The sequence below is a fragment of the Tinamus guttatus genome, unplaced genomic scaffold (genome assembly GCF_059628265.1).
Source record: "Tinamus guttatus ecotype Peru unplaced genomic scaffold, ASM5962826v1 Tinamus_guttatus_pri_ptg000089l, whole genome shotgun sequence".
NCBI lineage: Eukaryota > Metazoa > Chordata > Aves > Tinamiformes > Tinamidae > Tinamus > Tinamus guttatus.
This window is the reverse complement of record NW_028288623.1, coordinates 693,802-713,681: the sequence shown is the minus strand read 5'-3', so window position 1 is coordinate 713,681 and position 19,880 is coordinate 693,802. Positions and strand designations below refer to the sequence as shown.

Here is a 19,880-nt window from a genome sequence, read left to right as displayed (position 1 = left end):
TGTGCAAGGTGGCAGCTCGCCCAGGGCTTTTTCCTAGCCCTTTCTCTGGCTGTGTAGTACAGAGAGGAGCTAGTGTAGAGGGTAGGTCGCTCCCTAATGCCTTAACAGACAGAAAGGCAATAGCTGGACAAAAGCTACATGTTAGGTATTGGTCATAAAACATGACCACCACAAATGAAAACACAAGTACTGGATAAAAGTAGCACTTTATGATTTATGGTGTGTATAAACCTTAAAAAAGAACATCTTGGGAAACTAACACTAAATATATACTATGATGTAGACCTCTGCTTCAAGGCTTTGGCTCTGTGCAGCAAGAGGCATGCAAGCCTAACCCTTCATACGCTCACTTCCCTATTTTTGTTCCATCCATCTAAATGGTCTTCTAGGTATACTTAGCGCCTCTGCTATTTAGATTCTGTTTGGTTATAGGTTGCTTTGTAAAACCCAAAAGGGAAGAAACCTGCCATATACATGTATATTTATGTGTGTGTATATATATATATATATATATATATATATATATAAAAGGCAGATACACAGGAATAGCTCTTTGATAGGACCAGAACGTAAACTGACCAAATCAAATCAAGACTTGGAGCAGCTGATAGAACGACTTGAGTCCAAATCTGTGCCAGGTGCATTTCTAGTTTGATCAACTCCAAGTTTGGCACTGCAGTCTAAATCTACTCTGGAATTACCCAAGGATATGCACAATATTGTTAAAATCCCTAACTGAGCTGGGATTAGAAGTGAATTCCCCTGAATCATCTTCACAGAAAACAATAGCTGACTAGTTCAGGTAAGGGAAAGTCAATTTAAAACTCTGTTTTACTTGTTAAAGAAGAAAAATAAACACAGCAACAATAAAAAACTCTACTAAGCAAACAGAAAAGTAATTGCACGAACAACTATGTGGCTCACCTTATTTTAGTATTCCTGGCTCTGAACCTTGGCAGTAAATGCCCCTACAACCAAACATCAATATCAGGAAACATAACACATTCTTGTGATAGCTGTTTACAATGCCAAGGCCTGTGGGACTGAGAGAGGGATTAAAGACTTTCTGAAAGCAGAAAAACATTACAGGGAAGGAGATAGATCCTAAGATGGGGAGGGGAAAAAAAAAGTTAAAAAAATCATAATGTGTTATACAGATAAAACATAATTGCCACAGCCACAGCTTGGTTACCCACTAAAGCTGGGGTTCCCCTATTAAAGGTGAACTGGTCTGGTTGTCACAGCAGCTTCATTAGTCAAAAGATTGGCTAAAAGATTTGGGCAAACTGGAACTTATTTGCCTTCTAGAGCTGTTGGTGGCTGCTTCATTTTATGAGGCCCCACACTCATTGCTCAATGATGCTGGTAGCTCCTATAGAAACATAGGTGCTGCAAAACAGCTCAACTGATCTGTTTGATTGAGCCAAGCTTTCCCCACGGTGCCCCTGCCTTAAAAGCTGCTTTGGTCCCCACTGGACTGGGGGACTGCCTGGGGCTAGGAGCCAAGGCAGCACTGGGAAGCATTTCCGTTTAGTGTTAAAGATCTGGAAACTGCTTTGGTTATAGCACGTTCGCTAGCCTGAAGGTTTTCTGTGTTCCACCTTTCCCTTCCCAAGCATGGTACATGGCTCTAATTCCAAAGCTTTTTATGCAGAACTAACATTTTATGGGTCTCCCAGGTGCTATGGTGCCACATCACCTTCTCCTGTTTTCCCACTGCAGGACCTGCTTTCATCTCCTTCTCAGCCCAGTCAACCCTTTTCTTTCCTCTAGTTCTTAGTGTCCCCGAGTTGCAGGCATTCAAAGAATGCGCTGTTCTGTAAACTGTTTTTTTTCTCTTGTTCTTTATTCACAAGGACATTTACGTTGTTTTCCTCTTTGTGCTAAAGCTACCCAGGACAAGACAAACTCATATTTTCCCTCCCACGGCAGGGTGTTTTGACTGTCCACATCTAGTTTAATCCGTAGGAATGTGGGATGTGTGGGAGCTCTCCTGGGCCTCCGGTGCCAGCGTGCCACGATCGGGGAGCTGGACATCCACCTGCTGCAGCTTCAGGAGACTGCGGAATCGGCGAGGCGGCCAGGGAGAGCTGCCCTGAGTGCTCTGCCATGTGCAAGGAGGGAGCCTGGCTTCATCCAGCCCCTCGCCCCATCCTCTCCTGGCACAGACAGCGTCTCCAAGGGGGTGACCTGAAGCTTTGGCCTCATACCCGTCTTTCAATGAATCAAAACAGATGAGCTGAGGGCATCAGTCAGTATATTAAAAAAAAAAAATCCTCTGAAATAATATTAACCCAAGGAGCTAGAATTACAGCCTAACTGTAAAAGCTCCAGCTTGATTTCATCAACTCCCCTTTGAATTGCAATTACATTTTTTAACTGATCGGTACAAGCCTAAATTCCCACTGTCTTCCACTGATTAAATACTCATTGTCAAAATATCCATCTTATTCTCAGTACTTTACTTATCAATTTAATCAATGCCCCCCCTTAAATCACCTATCTGCTTTAGTCTGCTTTTTGCCAGCATCTTTATCTTTTTTTTCAGGTAATGCAAATTTACAGAAGTTCTTGTTCAGCACAGCTGCAAAGGAAAAAAAAAAAAGAAAAAAAAAGAAAAAAAAAGAAAACCCACTACAAAAAGAACATTTAAAGTGCTTGAAGTTCACAGGGGACTGGCCTGAAATTTTGTGTACATCACTTCTACACTGGCCCCAAGGAGCAGGATCGCATTCCAGAAAACACAGTATTTGATGCAAGCTTGAAAAATCCATTGTCTAACCTTGTATAAGTGGTCCACAACATCCTCCATGAGTCGTTGAGCAGTATTTTGTTACTAGAGTATTTTGAAGAGCTGCCTTTGGACATCAATTATAAGGGGGGGGGGGGAAGGGATTCTTTTCATGTGCTGTAGGGTTTTACTTCATGTTTTTAATAAAAATTATTATGAGAATATCTTTTAACTGTGTCCTTGAAAATATTTGCCAAATGATCCCTTTCCTTTTTCTTTGTTAGCCTATATACATTTCCACTTTTTTTTCCAGAAGGTTATGCTGTCTTAATTCTTCCTTGTAGCAGTTTTTCATAGATTATCTGTATTCCTGAAGGCATTTTCTGTGCACAATTTATCTGAAAAAATCCTCTGATAAATCTGGGGCCCTTAGGAGCCGAGGATTAAGCACACCGCATTGCTCCTGTCCTATCCTTATCCTAAGGTATTGTCTGGTAGACAAGTTTCTAGTTGTGTTGGAGGAAGTTGCTGCACTTGGGGTTTTTGGGGAAATATACGTGTGGGGATCTAATTAGATAAAATAAATAAATGATAGAACAAGTTATCACAACTAGACTTTAGATACGCTATCAACCACTCTGTAAACATGACAGACTTTAGTGACAGGGAATACGGAAAGCCCAACTGAACTTTATGGCACTCTTTCATCTTTGCTTTCTTTGAGACTTTGCTCCAGCTCACTGCACCTTGCAGACTTGTAAATTTTGGAACATTTGTTCCCAGGGGAGGAACATTAGCCTTCTATAACTGATAGATTCACAGAAAATATCCTTTGCACAGCTTGAGCAGATATCCTCAAAGGCACTTCCAACTGTGCCTCTCCTTTTTCTTGCAGGTGAATGGTAACAATGTGAAAGGGGAATATTGCAGTAAAATAGGGGCCTTTATTAGCAACAGTTCCATAACATCAAGAACAAACCTGTGCATCTTCATACGTGTATCTGCCCGGGTCTTTGACATTTTGGCTTGTTTTTTCATAGCTGTGGGAATCCAGGTTGATAGCACTTTGGGCCCCAGGAGCTAGAAACTCTTGCCAGATTTCCTCCACTCTTGCGGTTACATCCTGTAAAGGTTGTTTTTTGAGATCCTGGACTGCCAGCCAAAACCTAGTAGTGGGGAAAATGAAAAGGGGAGGGAAAGAAGGAAGAGGGGAAGAGAGACAAACACTCAGATAGGCCGTTTGTGGAGAAGTCTAGAAAAAGCCCTGAACCCCAGCTGTAGCATCCAATCCTACAGTCAGCCAAATTAATGGAAGCCTTTCCATCTAGCATGATTGCAAGGGGAGGTGTAAGGTGCAATACGCTTTACTCCAAACCATTGCAATGTGGCTAAGATCCGAAAAGCAACTCCAAAAAGCAACACATTTTTACTCAAACCCTACTGTTCCTATTGACATAATCTCCCCAGCAGTGTGGCATTAGGTATGCCAACGGGAAACTTCCAGAGCCAATGCCCCTGAGAGAAGGGGTGCGGATTCTGCTTCCCACAGCCCTGCTGGAATTTGCTTATGATTTCTGCCTGCAGCATCTGTCACTGGGAGGTGATACAAAACACAGAACAAACTTAATATTCACATCATTCCCAGAATGAAGTTGTAGCACTGACACTTAGAGAAATCTTTTTTTTTTTTTTTTTTTGACTTGTAAACTGACCAGTATTCAGATGGATGTCACTGAAAGGTGAATACAGAATCCTGTTATGACCACATGCCAATTTTACCGAGATATTTTCTTGGCTAAATCCATACTGATGGACTAAAACGAGCCCAAGAATATAGAGGACGTGATTCCTTGGAGGGCTAAAGGTATAATCCCCATTGCGATCTTTGAAACGAAAGGCCTTGGAATGATTTCTGAAAGCATGAGAAACACCAGCTTTTAACTTAGAAATAAAAGGCGCTTTGCTGGTGGTGCTGGGTTTAATTTCTTTTACCTGCAATATGCTCTTCCAGGTGATAGCCCAGAAGAAGGTTGGCCCCTAGTGGCCTGAAAGTCTGATTTCCAATCCCAATTTACTCAGGGATGCCAGCCTGCTACCACTGAAGCAAATACTCCCCCATAGCAAAAGGAGAAAGATACAGTCTCTTCTAAAGGGAAAAAAAAATCCCCTTTGATAGTGGGGGCAGACAGATGGAGGAGCCAGACCCTTATAATTAATGTTCTGCTTCAGGCCTCCGCTTCCTCCTAGCTCCGGGCAGGATTTCCTGGCGCAGTACATAAATGTCACAGAAACACTGGGGTTACCGCAATCAAAGGTGGCTGCTGATGCATTGAGCCTGCTGCCTTCCCTGTAACACAGGGAAACTGCCCGTCTCACAGACAGACAGACAGACATCCGTTCTGCATGCAAGGGCAGGGTAAGCCGTCCTTGTGCATCCCTGGCCTCCCCGTACCTCTGGCCCGAGTCACAGGGATGCAGCAGCATCTTGCTCCAGCCACACCGCTAGCCTCGCTGCAGCCCGCGCGCGTCCCCGTCCTCACAGCCCCGCTCGCTCTCACCCCAGTGCAGAATCTAGTCTTTTAGATCTGGTGAAACAAACTGGGACTGTGCTCAGACCACTACATCAGCACCTTCAGAGCCAGGAGCTGGCAATGAAATCTAGCTTTATAAGCAGAAATGAAGCATTTTGGGCTGGGGAGATGCAAGTCCATGAGCGTGTGTGTGTGCTCTGGGGGATGGCCCTCTCTCTGTCTTGAAGATGTTAAGATAAGGTTGCCTGATGTCCTGCCTGGTTATGTGTTATTATCGGAATAATAACTGTCACCCCATTTGTCACATGTACACAGAGAAGAGGGTGGCGCTCAGTGATAAGATATGAGGCCAAATGTGAATTTCTTCACATTGAAATTATTTTATCATTCCACTTCAGATGTTCACTTAATATGTGAACACAAAGAAAAAAAAAGGTGGAAAGAAAAGATGCATTTCAGGGTAGCTGAGACACCAAAGACATTCATGGCTAGAAAGGGCATTTTCTATTGGCTTATCTCCCGGCCAGCTGGGAAAGCACGGTTGTGGGGAGAACTGGGAACTGCATAAAGTGACATCTTGCCATCCTTTTTAATAACCATTTGGCTCAATCTGAAAATCAACCAACCAAACCAACCTGACACTAACAAGCTCTTTTTACTGCAAGCGATTGCAAATTCATGCCCAAGGCTGGACTGTCCTCTTCAAGGCAAAAGCGAGTTTTGTCTTGGTAAAAATTTCAAAGCTATTCACTCTGCCTGGTATCTGAAAATCAAGAAACATCAAAGAGGAACACGCAGCCCTGCAGCCTGGAGTTCAAGGCAAATTCTCTGCCGGGAGGAAGCCGCTGGAATCACCTTGGGATGCACCGTGGTATCCAGGGCATAAGCAGGATGCACATGGGATCCCTAGAGCGCTCGCAGGAGCGGGGCAGGTATTCCTGCCCTGGAAAGGAGCAGGATGTGCAGGATTACGGCGTGTTGGCGACTCCGGAGCAGAGGAGCCGGTCCGTGCGCGGCGCCGCGGTGGAGCATCCCTGCCGCCTGCTGGCCGCGCGCCGGGCCGGCGAGCGTCGCCCTCCGCGCGGGGCCACCGATTCCAGCCCAGGAGCAAGGAAAATTAAGGAAAAATAATGTTGGCAAGGTCTCCTCTAGGATATAAATGCTTCCTGCATGTGAAACGTTTTCCCAGGTGACTCGCTCTCCCAAAGGCCTTCGCAGGGGCATCTTGGTGAGTGTCACCGCACGTAATCCTGTGACGTGCCGGGTGCTCTGCAGCTGGCTCTACTGCCTCCTTACCCTTTGGGGAAGACTAGGGTATCCCAGATTCCCACCTAGCAGTTTGTCTTTCCAGCTGACACACTTTGGAGCTCTGGGAAAAAAATCAATCCACCAGTTAGATGAACATCTCAGCAATCTCAAGATGTCTCAAGAGGCTTGCAGGTCTTAAAAAATTTATACAGCTCTCTGTTGGCCTTTTTTTTTATTTTTTTATTTTTAATTGAAGCTTGGCGTTCTGTCTGGGAGATTTCTATGCATTTCAGAAATCAACAGAGGCAAAACAAATTGTAGGCAAAAGACAGTGACAGAGAAGAGAAAGAAGTGCAAGAAAAAGAGTTAAAATAAAATAGACAGAAAAAGCACAACTGCCTGGCTTTCCTGCTCTCACATAAATAATGGACTGCCAGCAAATAAATAAGCCACAGGGCTCAGCCAAACCCGGGAGACCGGTGGACATGATCCTGCAAATTTATTAGGATGTGGAAGCCTGCTGGAAAGGGAACCGGGCAGTCAGCAAGTCCCAGCTGCTGCTCTCTCACACAGTGCCCCACAGGCCACCTCCACCAGGACCAATTTGCTCAACTGGAAAGATACTGAAATATCCCACTGCAATCCACCCAGTGGTCTGGGAGTCATGAGAGCAGAACTGGCCCACTTGTACTGCTGAATTCCTGACTTTCACTTCAAGGAATTGCAGACTGCATGAGATCTCCCGGCATGCACTACCAGGAATGGCTGGGCTTCTCCAGCACCTACTCTCTTGGCTCTGCCTTGAGGACAGGCAGTGCCAGCATTAGTGACGATCCCACTGACACTGCCCAGAGAGGCCGCGTCCCCGTGGTGACAGTTCCCATGTCTCTGCATAGCTACTGTGAGAAGGGTCCTTACAAGATACCCACAAAGACAGTTTTGCTAAGTGGATGCTAGATCACATGCCCTCCAAAAGTTCCTTGCAACTTCACAGGCTTTGGGTGGGCTGCCTCTCACTTGGCTGCAGACGTCTACAATGCAGACACTGTCATTTGAATTAGTCTCTCCAGGCTTATAGATGGTGGGGAGACAGGCACTTTGCAGTGCAATTTCCCTGCTTTTAGATGTTCACTTTAGGCTGAAACTAATCCTCCCCTAGCGCAGGGTGATTCATCGACTCCTCTTCAGCTTCTTGCTGACTGTAAAGGCAGCCTCGATGCTGGTGTTTCCAAGCTGTCTGCTTAGCAGAGGTAGACCCCAACCTTGGCGCGGGGTGTAAGTTAAACTCTGCTTGCTTGCTGGAGCATCCCAGAGCTGCCTGCCTTTCTAGCACACACTCCTAATGAGGATCCAAGCGCTTTCTCTGCCACACCTGTCCCCTACACCCTACCTGCGGCTCCTCAGTTCTGCTCACAGCCCCTCCTGCTCTAGCTTTCCACATGGATACTTCCCCTTCGTGTCCTGGTGAGGTGTCGTTTGCAGCCCTCAACAGGTTTGTTAATATTGACCCTATGTCACCAGGTAATAATCATGCCACACCAGGCAAACCCATGACAATGATACTCTAAGAATGGCAATAATGGTGCCAGATGAACAGCGATACCACAGTCTGCCAGAAAGGATGCGGGACTTCACCTCTCCCTACCGCCCTGCTCTGCAGCATCCGTTTAGTACAACCTACCTCAAAACCTGATGGCAGATCAGCAAGAGCAGCAGCTGGGACTGACTATGAAAAATAAATATGTGCTTTCTAACAAGGAAAGTCTCCCTACTTGTTTGAGTAGGATGAGTGTGGGGACACCCACCGGTGTAAAACCTGCTGGGTTCCAATAGTGCAACCCCAGGTATATTTCAGAAAAAACATTTTAAGGAGTATTTCAATACAGAACCCAAATCTTGCACATCATCACTACAATTCAATTCCTAACGAGTGCCACTACGCATAACTGCAGTAAACATATACAAGCTCAATAACTGTTCAGCAATACAATGTCAGGCTCACATATGTAATTTAATAACACTCCCTTGTTTACGGTACAAGTAACTTCCAGATTTTAAAAAATGACAGACATTAAAGTGTATTGATTTTTCACTGTTTTGCTGCTAGTGTGCGCTCAGTATTTCTCACTGGGCAAGGAAATACAATAGTTAGTTCCCATGTAGTTTAAAGGCACTTCCAAGGGAATCTCACTTCCAGATCTCACACGCTAGCAGATTGCCATGACGTGGCAATTGCCCATGTACTTTATTAACATACTTGATTCTCTGAGAAACGAAGAAAACAAAATCAGCACAACCAAGTTTCTAGCAAGTGAAAACTGAGAACAACATCAAGCTCGCTATGAGAAAAGGCACAAAACCAAAAGAACAGCCAAATTATATTGCTGCTGGATCCTTCCATGTCTCCCAGACCAAGCAGGAGGAAGTGCAGGTGAAGACCATCACAGATGCTTCAGAGAGGCTGGGGAGCTCATGCCACGTGCCCTGCTGCTAACAGCCATCCTCCCACTTCTGCAGAAATGGGCAAGCGTAGCAGTAAACCTGGCTTTGTCGCATGCAAGTGAGAGTCTGAACCATAACCCCAGTCAGGGGTTATCAAAACCTCAGTATCAGCCTCTGCTTGTGCCAGGCTGGCTCTCTGGTTGGCATGAGCCTTCTCCCATCTTCTCTGGACTTTGCACCACAGAGCAACAAAGGCAGCATTTAAAAGCCTGCAATCCTTCACGCTAATCCTAATGATAACCCCAGACACATTTTAAGTATAATCCTACAAACCCTAATTTCTCAGAGTGCACAGCACTATATTTGCTTTGAAATTGGGTTTACAGCAGCGCTACAGAAAACCATGGAAGGGTTGGATCTTCTAACAATTATTTTCATGCTGGTTCTTGAAAATGGTAACTTACTATTGCTGCACACTGTTGTTATTGCTGGAGTAGCAGAATTGTGCGCAGTGGATTTAGAGGCTTTAAATTTGAGGTAGAATCATACGACCATCTACATAACATTTCATAACGAAAGTTTTGTTTTCTTCAGAAAACAAGGAAATTAGGCATCCTGCATAAAAAAATATTACTACTAAGGGAGAAAGGCCAAGCTCTCCAATAGTTAGGAGGTGCCAGAAGAAACCAGTGCAAACCTGACGTGCTGAGCAGCAGTACCACAACAGTCTTTGGGCACACGATCACCAAATCATGTTCTACTCACAGGACCCCTGCCACAAATGCACACGCAAACCCTATATATTTATACCGGGGACAAGTGCTTGCTTGAGGGCTTACTCAAGCTATATACCATCTTTTACCACTCGAACACATTGGCAGACCTCTGCCTATGATGCTGGACAACACTGGCACTGCTAAACACTGTTCCCGTGTTTATTTACACTATTCTAGTATAAGCACCAGCAGCTGTTCTATAGGCCACATCTGGCTGTTTTCAAATTGGTGATTTTAGCAGTTCAGAGTCTAAGCACTGCATTTCACCTATGCATGAGAGCAAGATTAGCCCTGTTTTTCTAGTTCAAGTCAAAGGTTTCACCTGAGGTTTTCTGAGCTGAATTCTGATTCCAGGAAACGAAGGAACTGGTCTCGTCCTACAGGGTCCTTGAGCACTTCATCCATAGAGAAACCCCATCTTTTCACACGCTGCTGGCTGGGTTCTTTGCTGTTTGGAGAGAGAAGGAAAAAAACAGATGGAATGTGCATTTCTGCCTGCTGTCCAAGCAGCTGCCACTGCTCCTACTGTGCAGCAAAGGGAGGGAGATTATCAGAGCAGGAGATGCTGTCTTCTCAAGATTTTGCAGAAATACAAGCTAGCAATAACATACAAAAAGAAGCTATAAAGGCCAGTGTAATTGTTAATGCAATTGTTTTATCTGGGTGCTGCTTTATACAACAAGAGGAGAGAGAGCACATGATATTATTTTCAGAGAGTAATTTCTTATATGTTTATATTAAAAACAATATTCTGGCTGATCATTTGTTGTGCATTTCTTATGTACCTTCTTGAATGAACCTCACTAATTTCTTACATGCCGAGGCAGAGATTTGCCAGCAGCGCTCATTGGGTCCCTGGGGAGCTCAAGAGCACCTCCTCGCATCTTACCTTGCTCTAGCTGGTCACTTGGAACTGGCTTTGGATTTTCAGTTGCAGATTTGCATTAAAAAGGCAGGTTCATGAAGAAGGAGCGAGACCACGATTTCTAAAAACAGCCACTGGTGTGTGGGCTTTTATTTTTCAGTGCCTCTGATGTCTGGATGCCTAACCTGGGGATGATTAGAAAGCACTCCCCAAGCCACGGTAATTGGGCTCTTGTTTGTGCCTCTTCTGGGAAACCGAGATGCCGAGGCACCCAGAATTACTAATGACCTTGCTCCTAAATCATTCTTAATAAAGCCCTGCTTACATAAGCTATTGTTTGAATTGCCAGACATGTTGCTGAGACGCCTACGGGGAGAGGCAGTGCCTGGGAATGTCAGAGAAGAGCCTTCATGACGGCCTCTGCACACCAGAGCGTACGCTGGGCGCACACGGCCTCCGAGAGCTGCTGGTGCCACGGTGCCATTCCAACCCCGCTCGGCTGCTCGCACGTGCGGCAGCACAGCCCTCGCTGGCTGCACGTATCCATTAACCGGCCCGGCCCGGCATGTCCGCAGCAATGCCTCATGCCAAAGCCTGGAGGGACAGTGGCGATCTGTGCTGAACACAAATCAGCTGAGGGGGTAAATAAAACGCCTGCTTTCATTTCCCCTTAGTGCAAAGACAAAGCAGAACTGATGGGCATGCCCTTACTCGATGTGCATGGAGCTCAGGCTGCTCCTCCCATGTCTGCCCGGGAAGTGCAACGCGGAGGGCAGCAGCACCGAGGTAGCTGCCTGGGTGCCGAGCGAGCCAGCCCAGACCCGGGGACAGCGGAGCCATGGCCACCCCGTGCCGTGTGTCACCTCAGCTCAGTGACTTTCCTGTCCAGTTCAGAGAGCAGCAGCTACTGCAGCGTGCAGCCGTTGCATAACGCTGTTGCATGAACTGGGAAGACCCAAATGCTGTCCCGAATGGAAGGTTTTAGTGGCAGTTCCCAAGCCCTGAAGTGCCACAAAGGATTAACTGCAGTGGCACTGCGCTCTGCATGCTCTGAGAGACAGGGCTTTTGCAGGAGCAGTGTGAGCAGTTTGGTTTTCCTGAACAAGGGCTCTGCTTTCCTAACTGAGGAAACACCTTTGCAGGCAACACAAGGGGCTACCACAGCTTGCAGGGATCATTTAATTATTCACACAAGTTGCAACTAGATGTGGATGCAGTGAGCGAGTTCTCCTATAAGAGAGGATAAAACGGAAACAGATCTGTGTGTTCTTCTGCCTCTCATCAATACTGCTTTCGCTTTTGAATTCTGACTCACCTTCCTATCATAGCGGGTGCTATGCATTTACTTTAAATTTGTATCAAAACAATGACATCTGGTTAAATTGTATTGCTCAGGTATACTGAAATCTTTTTGATGACTTCCAGCTACCTCAGGAGACGCAGAATTAATGGATGCCTGGATACTCGGTGGATGGCAATTCATCCCAAGCAGTAATCTGCAGAGGTGCCTCCATTTCTAAACTCATGAGGGAGGGATGGAGAAGACGACAAAAGCTGAGTAAAAATAAACTTGAACTATGCAAATTATGCAAAGATTAAGTAAAAGATTTACAGATTTCTATGACATCCAGAGATGTTGATGAAAAACCTTTCACGTCCCAGATCACTTAAACAGGGAAATGATTTGCCCTTTTCCTGGGACACTGTTTCCTATGGGTTCTTTGGGCTTATATTGACTTTACATTATGACATAAATACAGATACAATCAGCTTCAACAGACTCTTCTCAAAGATTTGTTAAAGTGAAGTCCCAGTTCAGATTTGATGCTCAAGAACAGGAGGAAGACAGGCAGCCAAGAACTACCAGGACTTGGCCAAGGAATGTCCCCCAGTGAGCTGTGCAGTACTGCACCATGGTACCTGGTGCAGCGAATTGCAGTGTCTGGCTACAAATCCAGCTCTCAAGTCTTACTCCAGACTTATGCTAAAGGCCAACCAGGCTGGGAAGTGAAGAAAATGACATGGTGCTTTTTGAGGATGCTGTTCCCTTCTATGCCACTAGGCATTGAAGCAGGTGCACTTTAACATACAGAAAAATTAGCAATACACCCTAAGTTACTAAAGTTTACCAAGTAAAAAGCACCTCTTACCTCATTTCTATGTCCCACAAAGCCACATCGTCACTTATCCAGGGATTGGAAGGCTCAGCAGAAGTTATAAAGGGGTCATATTCCACATATTGCTCTGAGTAGGTTATTAAACTGACAGATAAAATAAACATAGAAAAAAGAAAAAATATCAGGACCTTAATGTGTAGTTGTATATCAAAAGCTATAGCTTTCAGTAATTCTTTTTTTTTAATGGTGTGTTGCTATTTTTCTTTACTTGCAGATGGGTCAATTCCTCAGCAACCCTCAGAGTTGAGCTCTGCATGGAAGGATTTCTCTGTGAACACCCACCAACTCACTGCAATATTCTCCTCAAGCTTGGCTCTGTTGAGCTGCCTACAAAAACCCTGATGAGGCAGCAACGGGACTGGTAGGACTTATCTGGGAGAGCGCTGGGATGACTCTGCACCTCGTGCTCCCCTCTTCGGTGGCTCCACGCTGCTTGTAGCCTCTTTTGCACCCATTTGTGTGTCCTTTGCACTCATTTAACTTCACCCATTTTTAGTCACTCACCCAGGCAGGGTCATGCACTATAACTAAGCTTAGGCTCAAATCTTTGCAGGATCACAGCTCTGAGCATCAGATCTTCAGTTTATGGATCATCTTTTTGTTATTTTGGCACACTGCCTAGCACAGTCAGTATCTTGATATACTTCATCAGTAACTTATATTTTAAATTAATTATTATAAGATATGCATGTTGGAAAAAAAGAAAGTGGCATTTATACCAATTTGTTTCATCACTAGTCAGATAAGACTACACACAGCAATCTCTAGCCCTTACTAGGAGTTCTGGAGCCCTCCCTGGGGAAATAACTACTCATTTGCAGAAACAATTCAGGAATTCCTGAATTGGGACAGGGACTAGGGGGGACATTTTTACAAAAGGGAGACAGCTTATACGAAATCAAGAGAGATTTGCCTTAGTCTATATGTTAAGCTTCTATATGTTAACTATATGTTAAGCACACTAAGCTTCACTTTACATCTTTTGCCTAGCCCTGTCAACTAATTAAATAAGTTGATTGAGTCTTATCATACTGAACAATTAATTTACTTTCACTGTGCCTGTCCATACTAAACTTTATCTCAGTTTTCCACCCTTCAACAAGGCAGAAGAATTAAAAGACCCTGTGAAATAAAAGGTCACAAAAGGCAGAAACTTTCCCTGACCTGCTCTACAGCAATTATTCTTTTTGTTTGTCCAAGCTCTTATCACGAGGCATTAAAATCATACACTTTTGTAACCACAGCAGGTTCCCATTGCCCCTCAGGGCACTCGGGGCTGTCTCATCTCATTTCATTAATTACATTTCATGACTGCTGTGGGTCAAAGGTTGGAGGAAGGAGCAGCGTCCAATTTCAGAGAGCGGCAGCAATCCCTGAGACATCAATGAGAGAGGGTTGATCAAAACAAATCCAACAAAAAAGAATCAATTGGGAGTTGTCTGCTGTGAAATGTGAATTGCTCCTAATAAAATAATAAGAAGGCATCTGAGGAGCCACAAGCACTAGCAAAACCAACCCCCACCCCCAAAGTAAATGAAACAAGGGGGAATTTGCTGAATGCCTCTTGCTGATTCAGCACAATTGCAGCAACTGAGTCATTGCCAGGTTGCAAACAAGAGGCTAGAGGCAGGATGAACCTTATGGGAAAGCATTTCTGCCCAAATGCAAGCCTGGACTTTTGGTCTCTCCGGTGAGGCAACGTAATTCGGGTAGGAGAGGCAGTGGTAGTGGTTCACTGAAGAGTGCAGAGATCAAATGGAGCACCAGCCTGTCTTGCATTCAGGGGGCCTGCTGAGCCTTCACAATAACTTTGGGAAACTGAAAGGATAACGCAGAATCGTTACATATCTTCCTCTAGTGACCTGCCATTACTGCTGGTAGGAGACTCTTGGGTTTTCCTCAGCCTTTTCTATAATGCCACATACGATGGGTTTGCATCAACGCTGAGCGATGCAGTCAGGGAAAGCAGGGGGTAGAATTTATTGACAGTTTTGCTCAATAGCTCTCAAATCTCCATGCCAAATCCTAAAGCCAACAGTGTGCAGGTCCCAAACGGCAGGAAAAGGTCCCTTTTCAGTCCCAAAAGCAGCTAAGAATGCTGATGCCCTGTCCTGAGGCATCCTTAAAGAGCTGATCTTTTCGGAAGATGCTCTTTAGCACCTCCTGGAAACCAAACCCACACAACACATTACAACTGCAGTTTCAACATCACAGGCTCCCTGACTTACAGCTAGTGAGGGTTTGGAAAAGGCAAATCAAAAGGAAAAAAGTGCAATAGAGGATGGGTTCTGATAAATACCCCTTTGCTTCAAAAATATATGCCTCCAAAATTCTAGTGAATTTACATCAAAATGTATCAAAAGGAAGTTAAAAACAGAATGAATATTTTCAAAACAAGCGAAAAGTTTTGATTGTCCCAATCTAGTTTTCTTTTTTCCTAGATTACCAGTTTGCATAAATTTTGATAGATTATTTTATCCCTCAGTTTGGGACCAATTAAAAAAAAAAAGTCCTTCCACACTTCCAGATCAGGAAAATTGTTTCCTATCTAGATCTGCCCCAATCTAATAGATTGGTGTTTTCAAATCTGGGTATTTACACTATTTACACTATCAGCAGCTCCTTATAAACTTGTTAAGAGAACAGGAAAGAATGTCCACAGAGGATGATTTTTACTGAGCCCATCTTAATGAATAAATACAAATCGAGCAAAAATTCAAGACAGATGGATCTGCTTGCCTGTAAATTACCAGCCTGAAAATTATTACTGCCTCAGGACATTAAAGTCACTGTGAATAAATTCAGTACAAAATAACACTATTTTTGTAATGCACACCTTTATCGTAATATAAGAGAACAGAAACAGAAAGCCCAAAACATAAATATAAATGTGCTAATTTCATAGTACAAAATAGCACCTACAGGATTACAGGAATCCTCTGAATATTTTCTTTTTAATTAGATAATTTTTCCTTTAAATTGTTAGTTTTTTTGAGCCAATAGGAACTTACTTTTTAGCTCCTCATTTAATTTGTCTAGCTTTGCATACGTATGCTAGTCAGCAGATCAGGCACTGGAAAGGACATTTCACAGAGTAACTTTTTATTAACTGTTTAAATAAAAATTCCTTTAATATTTCTATACAAAGCATCTGCTCTTCTTATGTACATTACATTCAACAGTTTTGTTCTAAAAGGTGATGTTAGAGAAGAGTATGCTGATCCTTATGTTTACATAGGTGATTTCCCTGCAAATGTGCATATTTTTGAAGCATGAGCAAAGGAGCTGTCATTCACCAGAAGTTAAATTTCAGATTCTTCTTTTCTTGTTCATACTTTTCTAAACATTCATCAAGAATAAACATTCATCAAGACAAGTGGTGCCTTGATTTGCCACTGAGACACACTTGTCTCTTGAAACACCACTTTGTGTAGCACAGACACAGCCTAGTACTTCCCACAGGGTTTTACATATATAAATGGGAGCAGAAACTCACCTTGAAACACAAATACGAACATGGACATGACTAACACATACACAATGGGCACTCTGGGTTTACCCATAAAAGTAAAATGATTATTTTTAAACTGCAACATGAATAACTTATTTTTTGTAAATAAACTGAAGGCTGGGGAAGGAGAAGGAAGAGAACCCCTGAAAGGGTTCTTCCTTTTCAGAGTCACCTTTTGACACCCTCATCTTTTACCTCTTTTTTTTCAGTGGCAGAAGAGCAAGCACAGACATGTCCTTGGTGAGCAGAGGGGAACAGATTTGCTGCACCAAAACAGCATCAGCTTTTGTGCACTGCTGGGTGCTCAATTTTTGGAAACACCAAATCTGAGGTGAGGAAATATAGCAAACCATTCAGATGGAGACACTCACCTTTCTGCTACCTTGGACATCTTTAAACAATGTCTCTCTATCTGCATGTTCAGAAAATTTATCTGAGGAGAGAGATGACAAGGACATTAGCAATTCAGGAGTTCTTGAGGATGCATTGATCATAGCTCAACACGCCATTGATTTCTCATTCCAAACAGCTTGCAAGCAACTCATAAGGAAATGGGACCCTTCCCTAGGTATCAGAAGCAGCTTATTAATTGCTTCCAACAGGAGTTTCCATTTCATTTGGCAAGGCCCTGGAGGAAGCTTCAGAAGAAATAATTAAAAGTAGGAAAGGAAACACGCCTGTATTGGGGCCTGAAGTTCCTAGACTGCTCAGGGCACAGTGTGATCTCCTTTTTGCTCCATGTTCCCCTCCTCCATTACTGTCTGTAACTCTGACTGCCATCACCAGACAAATAATGGCTTTATAGTACATTTATACTGGGCTATAGTTCTTAACAGAAGCATGATCAGTGTTCTGATTTGGTTCAGAAGTTTGCTCTAAAACTGTCTGCCTAAGAAACAGATGTAAAAGATGCTTTTACCTAAATGCTAACTTAGTGGTACCCTCATGCACTTCACTATGTGCTGCTTGTTGCACCAAACGTCACTGGGAGCCAGAGGCCCCTGGGCTGCAGCAAGGATGTGTGTGTGGGTGGGTGGCCATTCCTTGGGAGGATTGTGCAAATGATTTTTTCTGACCTCCCTAAAAGCCCATGCCCTGATATGCTGCCTATTCCCCTCTCCTTCGTTACTGTCCACTTTTGAGATATCCTGAAATTCACCTATCTGCCAGCCCACATGGTGCATAATACTAGATTGGATGGTCAGGATACCAGGCATGCATGTCACTGCGCAGCTCAAATAGTATTATCTGTAACTATTGACTACTTTACATAATAAAGCATGCAAGAATCAAACATAGCTAAGGTATACAATTGGTTTTCCTGATAATTCAGTAACTTTATCCTTTTATTCAGATAACAAGTCTGATTTTACAGGTGGACTTAGGGCTCAGAGAAGATGCTGTATGCTGCTCACTTGCTTTCGGAAATCCTCTTTTGTAGTTTTGCGTACAGGTTGGGAGGGCACGTGGACAGGACTTTGGGGCTGAGGCTCCTCAGTAACTCCATATACTGACTGTAAAGAACCAATGCACAAACAGAAGGGGTTATTACTTTCTCTCTGTTACACAACAGGGAAGAATGCAATACATATACCAGTAAGGTAACAAGTCAGCAACTTCCTACTGTTTCTTTCCAAGATGTGAATAATTATTTAGCCAAGAGCAAAATTTACAAATCAGACTGCATTTGCAAACACCTGCACTTGGGAAGTCTGCAGACATGTTAACTGAAACCTGGGGGTTTCAAGCATGACCTTGTTTCCAATAAAACTCTTATTCCCATTAGGTATGAGGTGAACGCTCTGTGCTTCTGCAACCCACAGGCTTGTTTCATAGCAAGCAAAACAGGGTTTGTTTTAAATATTAGAATGCAGATGATAATTCTCAGAGGCCCTGAGAACTGTGGGTCTCAGTGTTTGCAGGATGAGCCCTGGGAAATGTCACCATGTTGAACCAAGCAGAGAGACCAAAAAAAATACAGGAATCTAAGCCCAAGTCATTTTCTTCCCAAGTTATATTTCTTGTCATAAAACTACACATTAAGGAGCAAACTTAGCCAGGTGTCAGTGGGTCAAGTTCACATGAACTTCTCTAAATGAAAACCTGCAGATTGACGGGTAGGACACAGATCTGCACTACAAGTAGTATTAGTTATCCTTTCCTTCAGTACATTTTCTTTTTATTTAATATTTGTAAGGGATGTTTATGGTTCTACTGCAATTAACTGCCAGTGGAAATTAGGAATATACTGCTGTCTCCCAAACTGACATATACTCATCAAGGCTAAAACTTGCTGGAAGTCAAAGGTACCCAAGTTGCTAATGACCTGGATTTTGAAATGATTAAGCAATTGGCTCTGAAAAATCTGTCCCCTCCGCCCCAAATTTATGAAAAGGGGACCTAGCTACTTTTGCCAATTGATTTTAAGAGTGCTGAGACAGCAGATGTCTGAGGCACTGAGCTCCCTAATACTGTTCTCAGCTCTATAAGGGACGCAGTCAGGTCCCTCTCTGCCTTGAAAATGTCAAGAATGGCTAATATCAAATAACAAAAGAAAAACAGACCTTTTTGACCTTTTGGGGGTTTTTCATACGACGACACTTTCTAATGTCCATTTCTGTGGTGTTCACGCAGCCTGGCTGAAAAGAGATAGTAATAATATTAATCTTTGCTGTTTACAGTTGAAGTGCTACCTTGCCTTTCTAAAATATCTTATTTGAACATCTCCAAAATTCTTTCCTTAAGTTTGTACCCCATAAATTATGCTTATTAAACAAGACAGTGCATATAGCTAAGTTGGCATCTCAGCATCAAATCCACTTACTCAGAACTTTGGCACCAAAAGGACATAGCTAAGAAGAGTTTTTCTGAAGAAAGTCTGAGCCAAACTAGTAGAACTCTTTCTCTTTATACATACTACAACAACAAAAATCCAAAACTTCACATTTATCCTATATTTCCAAGTCAGCAGTTCCAGGCACTAAAATGTCTACATAATCATCTAGAAGGTCTATGATAATCTTGTAGAAACTTGACTTTTCTGAAGGACATGGAAAATGGTGTCTTTAAAAGCAACATCCCAATGCAGCTCATGGCACAGTGTTTACCAGCATTAAAACCTTGTCAGAACATAGGCAGTCTTCATCTTTGTAAAATAACTTTACCACAGGCCTGTGCACGTCCCAGAATGCTCTTTCCTGGCTGTCCAAAATTTTTCTTTCTGTTTTATCCTTTTTCCTGTCGATCCTGAAAACAGAAGCATAAACACAAGAAAGGGCTTCAAATTGCTTTCACAGAGAAAGGAGTGAAAAACTGTAGATTTTGATTACAAGTAGAAGACAATTAAAAAAAAAAACCTCCAAATATTAAGTTTAAGCAAGTTTCACATAAGTGGTACCCAGTTCTCCACATTAAGTAGCACAAACTAGACTGCTGAAAGTTCAGGTACAACTGAGTTGACTAGGAACTGGTATAAACAAGAAAAACAGAAAAACAGTCTGCTGGAAATGCCACCTTTCTATCTACTTTGAAATGACAGTATTTTTAATTCTGGAAATATTTTACAAATATAGAGTAACATACATAGAGGACATTTTTTT

At 43.3% G+C, this 19,880-nt stretch overlaps 1 protein-coding gene across 2 annotated transcripts in view; it reads right to left on the bottom strand.

Annotated features, from left to right (window-relative positions):
• The window catches only part of RGS6 (regulator of G protein signaling 6), a 203,554-nt gene that overhangs the window by 29,423 nt on the left and 154,251 nt on the right, over nt 1-19,880 (bottom strand). For both annotated transcript variants that reach the window (XM_010219084.2, XM_088520437.1), the window contains exons 8-14: nt 19,446-19,527; nt 18,846-18,920; nt 17,697-17,795; nt 16,653-16,714; nt 12,744-12,854; nt 10,051-10,176; nt 3,711-3,897 (exon numbers count right to left, since the gene is read on the bottom strand). In XM_010219084.2, the coding sequence (XP_010217386.2) occupies nt 3,711-3,897; nt 10,051-10,176; nt 12,744-12,854; nt 16,653-16,714; nt 17,697-17,795; nt 18,846-18,920; nt 19,446-19,527 (742 nt within the window). The remainder of the gene's footprint in view (nt 1-3,710; nt 3,898-10,050; nt 10,177-12,743; nt 12,855-16,652; nt 16,715-17,696; nt 17,796-18,845; nt 18,921-19,445; nt 19,528-19,880) is intronic.